The sequence below is a fragment of the Rhinolophus ferrumequinum genome, chromosome 23, assembly GCF_004115265.2.
Source record: "Rhinolophus ferrumequinum isolate MPI-CBG mRhiFer1 chromosome 23, mRhiFer1_v1.p, whole genome shotgun sequence".
Classification (NCBI taxonomy): Eukaryota; Metazoa; Chordata; class Mammalia; order Chiroptera; family Rhinolophidae; genus Rhinolophus; species Rhinolophus ferrumequinum.
The window spans coordinates 25083400-25098565 of NC_046306.1; the positions used below are offsets into that span (position 1 = coordinate 25083400).

A 15166-nucleotide genomic window follows, 5' to 3' on the forward strand; every position below is an offset into this window, starting at 1 on the left:
AATTGTGACCTGATGACAGTTTTTGCACAGCCCAAAAACTAACAATTGTTTTTATATCTTTAAATGGTTGGAAAAAATCAAAAGAAGTATATTTTATGACATGGAAATTATATAAAATTCAAATTTCAGTGTTCATAAAGTTTTATTGATTACAGCTGTGCTCAAACTTGTTGTCTGTGGCTGCTTTTGTGCATTAGTACCTGGGCATATGCTTTTTTGAGGAACTCCAGCAGTTTGGTTATGATGCACCCTCAGTGAATTGGGGCACATTGTTTACAAAATGTACCAATTTTTCCTGCCATAAGAATATTTGTTTAGGAACAAAATCTAGTATAAAGTTTTCCTTTAATGGTTTATTTTTTTATTTTTTATGTTTCAATAATAGATGATAGTTAAAGAATACTTGGATAGTGCAGATTCCACATTTGGGTTTATTTATTGGGAGTCTTTTATTCCCCCCAGTGGTTTTTGTTTCTCCATCAGTGTAAATACATTTAATATATGTGCCGGTTGGGCTCTCCAGGAAGCCGACTGAAGTGGAGTAGGAGGGAAAAGGGCTTATTCATGCAAACGTAAAAGGGGCTACAGACCTGGAAAGCTCAGAGGGCCATATGGCGGGCCTGACAAACTCAGTGACCAAAAACCCACACAGGATGGTCGGATCATAAATTCCTAACTGGGCAGGTCTTGGTGGGTATTCACGTCCCAGGTCTATAGCTTCCTCAGCAAAGGTCAGTCTTTTCCTTAAGCGAGCTCTGTCCATTGTTCTTACACATCTAGGATAACATACCTTTGAAATGTCAGAGTAATTTTCTTTTCCAGACTCCTCCAGGCACGACCCGGTACCAGAGCACAAGACCACGAAACTCATTGTTATCTTATTGCCCGCATACCATCTATTTACTGTGAATGTTAAATGTTAACTATCCTGTACCCACCAATGTGAAAGAAGTATGTATCCCTCCTTTTTACTCTTTATCCAATCCTAGAGATTTCCCTGCTTTGCTTTCTCCCGCCTCTTTAATCTACCTCCAGTGGATTTCATGTAACCTTCCTTACATTTTCTCCTTTGATTCCACATGCATAAAAAGAACTGCCAAACTGCTAGTCTCCAGAGCATTTTCTCAGTCCAATGAGATCTTGCTTCCGGGCATGTCTTCAGATTTGGTTCAAATAAACTCTTACAAAATTTGTCTATAGCTTTGGACTTTCTTTTGTCGACATAGGGGAGTAATGCCTGTGAGGAAAAAAGTAGGATTGGGTATGGGAAGCCACCAGACTGCACTGCACACCTGACAGAGTCTTTGCCAGCCCATGTTACCCAATCGAGAACCAGCACCTCACCAGATGGAAACGCTAGGGCCTTGGACCACTACATTGCCCATTCATTGGGCGGTCAATGAATGTCTTTGTATGAAGTTCTTTACTATATTTAGGATTGTTTTCTTTGACTAGATTCCCAGAAGTAAAACAGATTGAAGTATGTGAACATTCTGAAGACCCTTTTTGTTGAAAGGGGTTGTCTTTTACAGTGTGTCACTGCAAAGTATGAGCAACCTGTGGCATCACGTCCTTAACAGCTTTGAGTCTTGTTTTCCTAATCTTGGCTAATTTGTAGCTGGGAAATGGTGTCACTTCTCCGTTTCTGATCTACAGTTTCTTATGGTGTTTAGTGAGTTGTGAATTAACAGATGTGGTTCTTAATCCTCGGTCCTCAGATCCAGAGGGGTGGAGAAGATAATGATAAGAATGAGGGCTTTAGAATCAGATTGACCAGATTCCGATCCTGGCTCTGCTGTTTATCACTTTGTGACCCTAGACAAGTCTCCATGCATCAGGTTATTCATTTGAATAATGAGGATACCCTGTTTCCCCAAAAATAAGACCTCGCTGGACAGTCAGCTCTAATGTGTCTTTTGGAACAAAAATTAATGTAAGACCCGGTCTTATGTTATATTATACTATACCCTGTCTTATATATAGTAAAATAAGACCGGCTCTTATATTAATTTTTGCAGAAGACGTATTAGAGCTGATGGTCCGGCTAGGTCTTATTTTCGGGGAAACACGGTAAAGATAGCATCTGTTTTATTTTGAGGGTTAAATGAGGTAGAACACATAAAACAGCAATGGCCCATTGCGTATGCTTAAAAGTTAGGTATTATTTCAATATAAATTTGAGTATTTTAGTACCTTAAGAATTAGAATGTGAGAGAACATTTACTTCAGACTTTACTCTTTTTCCAAGAGAAAAAAAACTGAGGCTTAAAGAGGTTAATAGATTTGGCTTGGGTCACTTAGCTAATGAGTTACAGAGCTTGAATCTGAAGGTAAGTCTTTGACCAGTGCAGGGTTTTTCAACCTTAGCATTTGAGGATAATTCTTTGTTTTGTGAGGACTGTCCTGTGATTTGTAAGACAATTAAAACTAGCTTCAGACATTGCCAAATGTCCCCTGGGGGCACCTAATGGTACATAAACAACCTTGCAGTGGAATAGTCCGAGTTTGGTGATAAGGGAGGAGTGTTCCATCTTGTCTCCAATGGAAAGACGTAATTTCTTGTTGAATCCCATTCTCATGAGCTTTTCAGTGATCTAAACTATTTTAAGATGGCGCTTTGTCCTATGGCTTCTGGAATGTTCAACACGGTTCTATGAAACATCTTGTTGGAGTGTACTCCTTTCCCTGGGAACAGTCCGTGCATTTAAATAGGGCTGTTTTATCTTTCTAAAGGTTTTTTTCTTTTTAGTTGCAGGTGACACAACTTAAAAAAGGTATTTATGGAATTCCAATGAATGGCGATGGATGATGCAGTTCAAATAACTAAGGTAAGAGAAAACCAGAGCTGTGAAGAGGCTTTGTCACCCAAGTTAGTGTCCTCACAAAATAAAGCTAAAATCAGATTTTCTCCCTTTCCATTTTATTTCCTATAAAAGTAACTTATTTTTTGTGATTAAAAACATACAATTGTCCTTTAGGATGGTGACTCTCATCCTAGTCATGAATCCAAAACATGAATACAGTATGTCTTTTCATTTATTTAGGTCTAGTTTGATTACTATTTCATCAGTGTTTTCAGCATATAGTTCCTAACATGTTTTGTTAGATTTATACCTATGTATTTCCTCTTTTGGGGGAGTGACTATAAGTGGTATGCTTTTAAGTTTGTTTTCCAGTTAGTCTTTACTAGCATATAGAAATATTACTGATTTTTCTGTGTTGACCTTATACCCGGTGACATTGCTAAACTTACTAATTCCAGAAGTTTTTTTGTAGATTCCTTGGGATTTTCTTTGTACCATGTTTCCCGAAAAATAAGACCTAGCCGGACCATCAGCTCTAATGTGTCTTCTGGAGCAAAAATTAATATAAGAGCGGGTCTTATTTTAATGTAATATAAGACCCGGTCTAATATAATATAATGAAATATAATATAATATAATACTGGGTCTTATATTAATTTTTGCTCCAAAAGATGCATTAGAGCTGATGGTCCAGCTAGGTCTTATTTTCAGGGAAACACGGTAGATTGTCATGCCCACTACAGTTTTAGTTCTTACTTTCCAATTTATGGAAATTTTAATTTCCTTTTCTTGCTGTATTGCACGAGCTAGGACTTGTGGTATGTGTTGAATAGGAGTAGTGAGAGCAGACATCTTGGTCTTGTTAATGATTTCATGGGCAAAAGTAATCAGACTTTAGGCTTCTTTTTTTTTTTTTTAAGATGCCTTTTATTACACAGAGGAAGATTCCTTCTATTCCTACTTGGTTGAGAGTTTTTCTCATGAATGGGTGTTGGGTTCTGTCAAATGCTTTTTCTCAATCAACTGATAGGATCATGTGGGCTTTTTCAATCAGTGATTTACATTGATTTTTTAACAAATTGAACCAGACTTGCATTCCTGGAATAAACCTCTGTTAGTCATGGTGTATTGTTTTTCTATATTGCTGCATTTCGGTTTGGTGATATCCTGTTGAGGATTTTTGTTTCTATCTTCATGAGGGAAATTGGTTTGTAGTTTTCTTTTTGTGTACTGTCTGGTTTTGTTATTAGGATAATGCTGGTATAAAAATAAGAGTTGGGAAGTATTCCCTCCTCTTACATTTTTCAAAGAGATTGTGGAGAATTGGTGTTTCCTTCTTTGAATGTTTAGTGGGATTTACCAGTGAAGCCATCTGGGCTTGCAGATTTATTTTTCAGGAGTTAAACGTTTCTTTAATAGTTGTGGGAATTTGGGTATTTTGTGATTTTGGTATTTTGTGATTTGTATCTAAATTGTTGAATTTCTGTATGTGGAGTTGTTCATGATACTCCCTAATCCTTTTAATGTCTGTGCTATCTATAGTGATAAAGCCTTCTTTTTTAAAGTTATGAAGGTTTGTTTTAGGAATCAGGATGTGGTCTGTCTTGGAGAACGTTCCAGGAACTTGGGGAAAAAAAGTCTAATCTGCTATTGTTGGATAGAGTATCCTTCAAACATTGATTAGATTTGTTTATTGATGATATTGTTCATCTGTATCCTTGCTGATTTTCCATCTGGTGGTTTCGTCAGTTACTGAGAGAGGGTGTTGAACTCCCAAACTACAATTTTATTTGTCTATCTCTTCTTTCAGTTCTGCTAGTTTTTGCTTCATGTATTTGGAAGCTCTGTTCTTTGGTGCATACACATGTAGAATTTTTATGTCTTTCTGGTGAATGGGCCCTTATTATCAGGCCCTTTGTCCCTGATAATATTCCTCACTCTGAAGAATACTTTGTCTGATATTAATATAGCTACTTCATCTTTGTTTTGATTATTTTCATGCTATCTTTTCTAAATTTTGAATATTAACCTCTATCAGATGTATCATTGGTGAATATCTTCTCGTATTCAGTAGGTTGTCTTTTTGTTTTGTTGATGATTTCCTTTGCTGTGCAAAAACTTTTTAGTTTGATGTAGTCCTGTTTATTTTTTCTTTTGTTTTCTTTGCCTGAGGAGATACATCCAAAAAAAAAAAAAATTACAGTAGTGTCAGAATTTACTGCCTGTGTTTTCTTCTAGGAGTTTTGTGGTTTCAGGTGTTACATTTAAGTCTTCATTCTTGTATATCGTGTAAGGAAGTGATCTGTTTTCAGTTTTTTTGTACGTATCTGTCTCGTTTTCCCAGCATCATTTATGGAAGAGGCTGTCTTTACCTCATTGTATATTGCCTCCTTTGTGATAGATTAATTGACCATATAGGTGTGGGTTTTTATTTTTGGGCTCTCTATGCTGTTCCATTGATGTGTGTGTTAAGTTTTTATGCCAGTACTATGCTGTTTTGATTACTGTAGCCCTGTAGTATAATTTGATATCAAGTAGTGTGATACCTCCAACGTTGTTCTTTTTTTCAAGATTGCTGTGGCTATCCAGGGTTTTTTGTGGTTTCATATAAATTTTTGGATTATTTTTTCTAGTTCTGTGAAAAATGCCATTGGTGTTTTGATTGGGATTGCCTTGAATTTGTATATTGTTTTGGATAGTATGGACATTTTAATGATGTCAATTCTTTCTATCCATGAGCATGGTATATGCTCTCATTTATTTGTATTTCTTCAGTTTCTTTCTTCTGTGTCTTAATTTTCCAAATACAGGTCTTTCACCTCCTTGGATAAATTTATTCCTAAGTATTTTATTTTTTAAATGCAGTTTTAAAAATTGCATTGTAAATGGGATAGTTTTCTTAATTTCTCTTTCTTTTAGTTTGTTATTGGTATATAAAAAATGCAATTGATTTCTGAATATTAATTTTGTATCCTGCTACTTTACTGAATTCATTTATCAGTTTTAATAGTTTTTTGGTGGACTCTTTAGGGTTCTCTATTTATAGGAACATGTCATCTACAAATAATGACAGTTTAACTTCTTCATTTCCAATTTGGATGCCTTTTATTTTTTTTTTTTCTTGCTGATTGCTGTGGCTAGGACCTCCAATACTATGTTGAATAAAAGTGGTGAAAGTAACATTCCTGTCTTGTTCCTGATCTTAAGGAAAATGCTTTTAGCTTTTCACAGTTGAGTATCATGTTAGCTGTGGGATTATCATATAAGGCCTTTATTATGTTGAGGTATGTTCTCTCTATTCCCACTTTGTTGAGAGTTTTTTTTGTTTTGTTCTGTTTTTGCTGAGAGTTTTTATCGTAAGTGGATGCTGGATTTTGTCAGATGCTTTTTCTGCATCTATTGATATGATCATATGATTTTTATTCTTTGTTTTGTTTATGTAGTGTATCACATTAATTGATTTGTGGATATTGAACCAACCTTACAGCCCAGGAATAAATCCCACTTGATCATGGTGCATGACCTTTTTAATGTATTGCAGAATTTGATTTGCTAGTATTTTGTTGAGGATTTTTAGTCTTTTTCCTTTTTAAACCAATTCTGCTCATCTTTGTCTTTTAGTTGGTTTATTTAAACCATTTATATTTAATGTAATTATTGATATTTTATGTTTATTTTTGCCATCTTATTGGTTTTTTGGTTGTTTCTTTTTTCTCATTTTTGTTCTTATGTTTTCCGTTTCTTGTTTTCCTATGGGTTGCTTGAGCATTTTCTTAGTATTCCATTTTGGTTTATAGTGTTTTGAGCATATGTCTTTGTATAATTTTTATATGATTCCTCTAGAGATTACAATATATGTACATAACTTATCACAATCTACAATACCAACTTTTTACCACTTTAATTGGAAAGTAGAAACCCTACCACCTTTCAGGTTCTTTTACCTTCCCCCCTTTATAATGCAGTTGTCTTAAATATACCTCTATATACATTGAGAATTGTAAGGCAATGCTATAATTTTTACTTTCAACCATCAAACATAATTTTTAAAACTCAGGGAGAAGGACTGTTTAATTAGTGTATGTGTGCATATGTATGCAATACACGTGTGTAAAATATGTACGTATGTACGTGTGTTCTGTATTCCTTTCCACTGTTCTATATTCTTGATGTTAGAGGTTTCCTTCTGTTATCAATTACTTCCTTTCTGAAGAAATTCTTTTAGCCATTCTTTTGGAGTTGGCCTACTGGTGACACATTCTTAGTTTCCTTTATCTGCCGTTGTTTTTATTTCACCTTCGTTCCCAAGGGATATGTTTACTCTGTATGGAATTTTGGCTTGATATTTCTTTCAGCATTTGAAAAATATTGTACACTTCATTGTAGCTTCTACGGTTCCTGATGAAAAATATCCTTTGAATTGTTGTTCTGTAAGTAAAGTGTCATTTCTCTGTAGCAGTTTTCAGGATTTTGTCTTTAGTTTTTTAAAGGACTTTGTCTTTTTTAAGCAGTTTGAAAGTTTGTATCTTTAACAAAGTTTGGGAAACTTTCAACCATTGTTTATTCAAATAGTTTTTCATCTCTGCACTCTCTTCTCTCATTCTTGGGATTCTGGTAGAACAAATGTTAGATCTTTATTATTGTCCCACAGAACTCTGAGGCTCTGTTTATTTCTTTTTAATCTCTCTCTGTTGTTTCTATTGATCTGTTTCTAAGTTCATTGATTGTTTCCTCATATCATTTCCATTTTGCTCTTGAGCCCGTCTAGTTGGTTTTTTCAGTATCAGCTATTGTATTTTTCAATTCTAAAATTTCCATGTGATACTCTATAAGAATATTCTATTTGCTGAGTGTTTAAAATTTCTTGTTTGATAACTTTGATAATAGTGTCTTTAAAATCCTCTTTCCTCCCCTTTTTCCACCTTTCCCCCCCACTCCGGTTCAAGCCGTTGTTTCTCAGTCTAGTTGTGTAGGACACAGCTCCCTGACCCTTGCTGGTATTATGATCCTTGCTGTCCCCCTGGCTGAGGTCGGCCGCTCACAGCAGCTCATGGCAGCTCTCGCCAGCTACCAGCCGCTCATGCTGGCTGCTGGCCACCGGCTGCTCCTGGCAGCACACGGTAGCCCACGCCAACCTCCAGCTGCTCACCACAGCCCACCTCCAGAGAGAGCCGTTGTTCACAATCTTAGCTGTAGAGGCGCAGCTCACTGGCCCATGTGGGAATCGAACTGGCGATCTCGGCGTTAGGAGCAGGGCGCTCCAACTGCCTGAGCCACCGGGCCGGCCCCAAAATCCTTTTCAAATAATGCCAACATCTCTGTCATCTTGGTGTTGGTATCTGTTGATTGCCTTTTCTTCATTTAAGTTGAGATTTTCATGGTTCCTTGTATGACAAGTAATTTTGGATCACATCCTAGACGTTTTGAGTATTCTGGTTCCTATTTAACAGTTTATATTGAACAGGCAGTCCACCTATTTATGTTTAGAACACACACTCTGGCTCACTTTTGTTTGCTATAGTTCAAAAGTCAGATTAGTTTTCAAAGTCTTGCTGTGCTGTTCTGGTCTGCCCTACTTGTATGCTACCAAGAGGCCAACCTGAAACCTGCGTGTTGTTCCAGACCAGTGTTCAGTTCCGAAACCGTGTTGCTGTGTTGTTTCTGGTCTCTTTACATATTGATCACTCAGGATTTTATATATGTATTTAGAGGATTCGTTTCTCTAGCTGCCTCCTCACGGTAACCCTCCCACAGCTCTCTAGTTGAGCTGGGGGTGGAACTCCACCTTGTTATTCCAGAGTGGAGATGGAGATGGGGCTCCACCCACAATCTCTCCAGCTGCAATGGGGAGGAGGAAAGGTGCTGCCTCCTTAATGCAGGGCAGGGTTAGAAACAGAACAGTTCCTGTGCCATAGTGCCTAGTGAAGAGAGGGAGGGGTGCCACATTTTTTGTTGTTGTCTTTTCTGGAGTAGGACAGGTATGGTCAAAATATTTCTGTCTTGCTGAGCTGTGCTTCTCCTGGTCCTTTGTCTAGAGAAAGCATGCTTTCCTTGGCTCCTTTTTCCTTGTGATCATTGGTGTTTTTGAGTTGTTGTGGGCCTCTCTAGAGCTCAAGCCCTACAGGACATATCTAAAGGCAAACCAAACAAAAAAATAGGAAACTTCCTGCGGCATCAGTCTTCGTGTCCTAAGGTTCTTAGCCAGTGTCTCTTCTTTTTTCTGTTTTTCAGAATATTTTTTCAATTGCTTCATGAATTTTGTCTGGTTTTTTTTTTGTTGTTGTTGTAATTAATGGGAGGGAAAGAGTGGAATATGCTTATTCCATCTTGTCCTGAACTGGAAGTCCCCGTTTCAGTTTTAATTTATGAACTTTAGTTCATGAACTGAAGTTTTTTTTACTTATATAATTTTTTCCTAAACACAGTCTTTCATATGCAAATAAGTTTTTTGGAGGGAGGGTTCCCTAATAATTATATCTCATTTTGTTTTCTCATCCCATTAGCTAGGACTACTAGAACAGGGGTTAGCAAACTATGGCCTGCCTCTCATATCCAGCCTACTGCCCTTTTTTGTATGACATTTGAACTCAGAATGGGCTTTACATTTTTAAATGGCTGGGGAAAACTCAAAAGAAGAATAATATAGTTATATTAAATATGAATAATATTAAATTCAAATTTCAGCAGAGTTAAGTAGTTGCAACAGAGACCATATGCTGGCCCTATTCTAGAATATTAGTAAATCATAGTAGTGATAGCCAACATGCTTTTCTTGTCCTGCTTTAGTGAACTGTGATTTCAGTGTTTGGCTTTTCAGTATGTTGTTGGCCGTTCTCATTATAAAAGATATGTGTACAGAAATGGGAGGAGATTTTTTAGCCGTCTCTGCAAAAACCTACCAGTTTTTTCCTCTTCTGACTGCTTAAAAAATTTGTGTTTTTTTTTTTAATTCTTTGGCTTTCTGAAGTATTATTGTGGTACATCTAGACACAGATTTTCTTTTTATTTATCTGCTTGGGGTTCTTAGGACTTCTTTAATCTGGCTTGATGTCTTTTGTCAATTTTGGAGAATTTTCAGAAGCCTTTGTCTCTTCAACTATTTCTCCTGTCTTATTTCTCTCTTTCCTTTTATCTAGGATTCAAATTACATGTAGGTTAGATCATCTCACTGTATTCTCCAGCCTCTCTTGTGTATATTTTATCCTCTTGCCTCCCTGTGCTTTATTCTAGATATACTTCCTTTAGACTTGTCTTCTGTTTCCTTAATTCTCTCTCCAGTTGTGTTTCATCCATTTTTAGATCCATTTATTAAGGTCTTTATTTCAACTATTGTATTTTCTCAGTTTTAGAATTTCTATTTGGTCTTTTTAGTTCTGCCCTTACACTATATGTATGTAACTGATTCTTGGCTGAAATTCTTAATGCTTGTCTATTTTCATGTTACTGCCTCATGGACCAGAGATTGTATTTTTAAAATTGTTTGTAGAAATAATTTGAAACCTAGGATGATGTCTTTTTCTAGAGAGGATATACATTTGTTTCTGGCCTTGCCTAGGGGTATTGAATCATTTTAATCCAGTTTCAGGAACTGAGATTCTTTTAAGCAGGACTTTAGTCCCTACAGGGGTAGGTTGATCAGTCTGCTTACTACTTGGGATACCTGTTATGTTTGGGGCACTTTGCTAGGTGCTAGGTAGATCCTTTGAGCAGAGCAGACATGGGCTTTGATCTACATTGGGCACAGAATCTTGATTATAACTGACAGGTAAATACGTATATATAGTTAAGTTCTGTGAGCACAATGAATATGCTGCTACGATAGTGAATATTCGGACCGGGGAAGGGCTGAGAATGGTCCTACCATAACTAACTGGGGCAGATTTCATTTAAGCTGAGACCTGGCTGATGTGAGAACTGGGAGCAGAAACTTTCAAACAGAAACAGTTGTCACTATAAAGACTGGATGACACCAAAAAAAGTTGTGTGGTGAACTCCACAGGAGTGGTAGAGGGAGACTTGAGATTGATTTGGAACTATATAAATCAGCTCTGGGAGATACCTCCCACAGGTGTCCTGCTATTTTCTCCCATTTCCCTTCAGAAAATTAGTGAATGGGGACTTGATGATCTAGACACTAGATCTAGCTCTATGATCTTGGACTAGTTACCTAATTCTTCAGGCAAAGCAATACAGAGAGGGAGATAGTGGATAAAGTTTTAAGAAATAATAGAGACTAATAATGCTGCTGCAGAAAATGGCAGAACATGCTGACACCCATGAAGGAGAGAACACCCATGAAGTGGGATTAGAAATAATGAGAGGAGCACATGAGGAGGAAGACCAAGTCAAGTTTCTTTGTTTCCTCACAAGTGTTTGCAGTTTGGCACGTGTAGTAGGCATCCTATAAGTACCTATCAATTTAGCAAAATACGGACAGGTCAGAGAATTTTTTAAATGGCAAATTAATCATAGAAGAGAAGAATGAGGTAAGACTTTTCCATCTTACTCCTCTACGTAAAGGAGTTAATGAATCAAAATGAAGAAAATCCATATTCATTTACCACCTGGATGATGAATTTTATTGTCTAACCTGAAATATCTTGGGTAACATGAGGAAAGGTAGATAAGAAAACACTTGAGAGATACGAGCTCCTCTAAGGTGGGAGCTTCTCTCTTCTTTGCTTCCCTACCTGCATTTGACAATGAACTTAGCTGAACAAATGAGCAGAAATGATGGGTTGGTTCCCTGCTTTGAAAGAACTTAGGCAGTCTTTACCTTTCGAGATAGGTGTACCCCCCATGTGTTTTCTGTAAGGTCCAGGAAAAGATTCAGAAACTTTTTTTTTCATATATTATTAGCTCAAACTTCTGATCTGATCTGTGGATTATAGAACTTAAATTTCCTCAAAGCCCAGCAGAGAACACATTGTTACACTGAGGTAAACAAGAGCGTACCTCTCTGCGCCTTCTGAAGTATATTCTGTTTCTGGCCACAGATCCTAGGTTCTGAGCTGATATTTGAGAGGGAAAGATTGGAACTTAGTAGAGTTATACTCCCTGTATCTTAATTTCCCAATGATTATGTAAGGTTTTCTTTTTCTAGAAAGAGACTAATCTGGAATGAGAATTAATTCTCATCAGTAAAAGCAAAGCTTTAAGTAGGTCATCTGACTTTGCTTTTGTGCTCCACATTCACCATGGTTATGAAAGGGCCTTTCATGAGTTTTCTAGGCTTTCATCGCTGCCAGACTCTCCACAGGCACTGTGAAAGAATTAAACTACCCTCCCCCCCAAAAGCCTGTCTCATGGACTCTTTCGTAGAGTACACACTGCACTATGTTTAGCTCAGCGGGAACTCTTTGCAGACACTGAATATATGAACAGTCCTCCTTCCAGATAAGAGATCTCTGTACTGATTAGTGTCACATGCATCAAAGTTAGTACCCACCAGTATCTAATGGATAAAATGATTCGCAGCCTAATTTTTGCCAAGTTATTAAAAATAAGGCCAAAGTTTGAGTGTTTTATATTAAAGTTATTTATATATAAAATTTGCCTCTAGGTAATTACTGTCTAATCAGTTGAACAGGAAGTTGATGGATGCTTCAAACAACCTACGTACTCTTGATTAACTTTTTAAAAGAAGATAATCAACACTGAAATAGTTTTGCCTGCAGGAGTAGAGGAGGAAAGTAAACATGGAATTTTGAAGGGATATTAAACAAGCTGCTTGTGGCATAATCTGGGGGTAGTAAAGTATTTTTATTTTACTAGCATTGAGATCCATACATCTCATGGAATCTGTAATATATATAAAGTTAACCATATTTATTGATTACTTTTCACTATCGTCCCCTCTTTTTTGGCCTTTGACTTTTCTGCATACTTCACAGGACATCAGCATTTATACATGATTTGTTTATTCTCTCAAACAAACAAAGAAACCCTTTTTTGAGTGCAAATCAGTGGCTGTTTTTGCTAGGGTATAAAAATCCTATATCTAGTCACCTTGATAACCCCCCTTATTATTTCTGATAATTTGCCTGTAGGTTTTTGTGGATTTCCTATGTAAACATTCATGTTTCCTGCAGATCATCTTACCTAATTTTTATAATTCTAATTTTTTTCTGAGAGGCTAAGACTTCCCAGACATTATTTAATAGAAGTGATAGTGGGTCACCTTGACTTACTTCTGATTTTAAAGGGAATGCTTTCAGTGTTTCCCTATTGAAGGTGATAATTGTGTAGGGTTATTGCTGTTTTAAAATAGTAACTGTTTTATCAGGTTAAGGGAGTGTTCTATTCCTACATCAATTGAAATGATTATATGATCTTTCTTATTTAATATAGGTGAATTATATTTATAGATTTTTTTTATTAGAATGTCCTTGCAAATCTTGGATAAATTCACGTTGATCATAGGTTATCTTTTTTATATATCAGATGCAATTTGTTAATATTTTGTTTATGATTTTTGAATCAGTTTTATTGAGTGGAAGTAGGTCTGTAGTTGCCTTTCTTGTAATATTTTTGTTCAGTTTTAGTACCAGGTTTCACTTAGGATGAGTTGGGAGTTATTCCCTCTTTATTTCTCATCTATCACTTGGGCCCAGTGTTTTCTTTGTAGGAAAATTTTAAATTTCTGGTTCAACTTCTTTAACAGGTACAACAAGAGTATTCAGGTTTTTTATTTCTTTCTGAGCTAGTTTTAAGTTATATTTTTGCAGAGATTTGTTCATTTCTTTTAAGTTTTCAAAATGATTTGCCTACAGTTACTGATAATAGTCTCAGTTCTCATTTGCTATCTCTAGTTTTTTCCACTTTTTATTCATATTTGTGCCTTTTTATCTATTTTGTTTATCAAAGAACCATCCTGTTACAGTTATTCCTATAATTTCAAAACAACTTTATAATTGACATACAATAAACTGTACACATTTAAAGTGTAAAATGTATTGTTTTGACATGTGTATACAGCAGTGAAACTATTACCACTGGCAAGAGAGTGTGAACATATCAATCACCCCGCAAAGGTTTCTTGTGCCCCTTTGTAATCCCTCCCTCTTGCCTCTGCCTACTGAACTGTCCCCAAGCAACCACTGATCTATTTTCTGTTCCTGTAGATTAGTTTGTATGTTCAAGGGTTTTATATAAGTGGGATGACACATTACTTACTGTATTACCCATGTGTTTCTGATGCTGTGACATCTGGGGCCTTGCTGACCCTGTACAGACTGCCCCTCACAAAGTTAGCCAGTTTCTGGACATGGTAATCTACTCACCTGTTAGTGTGCCTTTTATACGCAACCAACTAAGCCAGAGCCCATACCCCAACCACCTGCGTTATTGGGCTCTCACACGCTGGGACACTATCCATCTGGTCCATTTACTCCAGGGCCAGGTACCTTTAGGGACAGCCTCTAAGCCACAGAGCCAGTTGATACTATTCAAAATAGCTAATCCTAAACCTGTTTACCCTGCCTCTGCCATTCCTTCCTGTAGAAAATACAATAAAGGTTTTACTCATGTTTTCCCCTCACTCCCTCTGCCTCCTGACCAGCCCTGGTGCTTACCCATGTGGCCCCTGTGTGGCATCGTGTGCCACCTCTTGGGAACTGTGAGTAACAAACTAACAAGCTGTCTTTTCAGTGACAATCATCTGATTTGTTGGTCTCACCATACCTCAATAATAAAACCTATGTTTTAAAAGAAGTATGTCCTCTCTTTTGTTTGGCCTCTTTTACTCAGTATAGTTATTTTGAGATTCATCCATGTTGTTGTATCAATATTTCATTCGTTCTTGCTGAGTAGTATTCCATTATATGGATATACCAAAATTTGTTTATGCATTCATCTATTGATGGACATTTGAGTTGTTTCCAGTTTTTGGCTGTTACAAATAAAGCTTCTATGAACATTAATGTACAGTCTTTTATATGGACATAAAATTCCTGTTTTCTTGGATGAGTACCCAAGAGTGGAATGGCTGGATCATATGGTAGGTTTATGTTTAACTTTTTAAGAAATTGCCAAATGATTTTCCGAAGTTGTTACATATCATTTTATGTTCCCAGCAGCAATGTGTGAGGGTTCTGATTTCTCCATATCCTTGGCAATACTTGGTATTGTTGATCTTTTAATTTTAGCCACTTTAATGGGCATATATGGTATCTTGTGTTTTACTCTGTATTTCCCTAATTGTTAATGATTTGCAGCATCTCTTATGTGCTGTTTGCCTTACATATATTTTCTTTGGCAGAAATGTTCAAATCTTTTGTCCATTATTCTATTGGGATACTTGTTTTCTTATGGTTGGGTGTTGAGAGTTCTTTATGTTATATATCTGGATACCAATTCTTATC

The 15166-nt window shown here is 36.6% G+C and overlaps 1 protein-coding gene across 3 annotated transcripts in view; it reads left to right on the plus strand.

Annotated features, from left to right (window-relative positions):
- PTPRA (protein tyrosine phosphatase receptor type A) overlaps positions 1-15166 on the plus strand; it is a 121067-nt gene that overhangs the window by 37299 nt on the left and 68602 nt on the right. For 2 of the 3 annotated variants that reach the window (XM_033095161.1, XM_033095163.1), the window contains exon 2: positions 2750-2828. In XM_033095161.1, coding sequence (XP_032951052.1) covers positions 2796-2828 — 33 coding nt within the window. In that variant the 5' untranslated portion in view covers positions 2750-2795. The remainder of the gene's footprint in view (positions 1-2749; positions 2829-15166) is intronic. The other variant, XM_033095162.1, reaches the window with a different exon arrangement.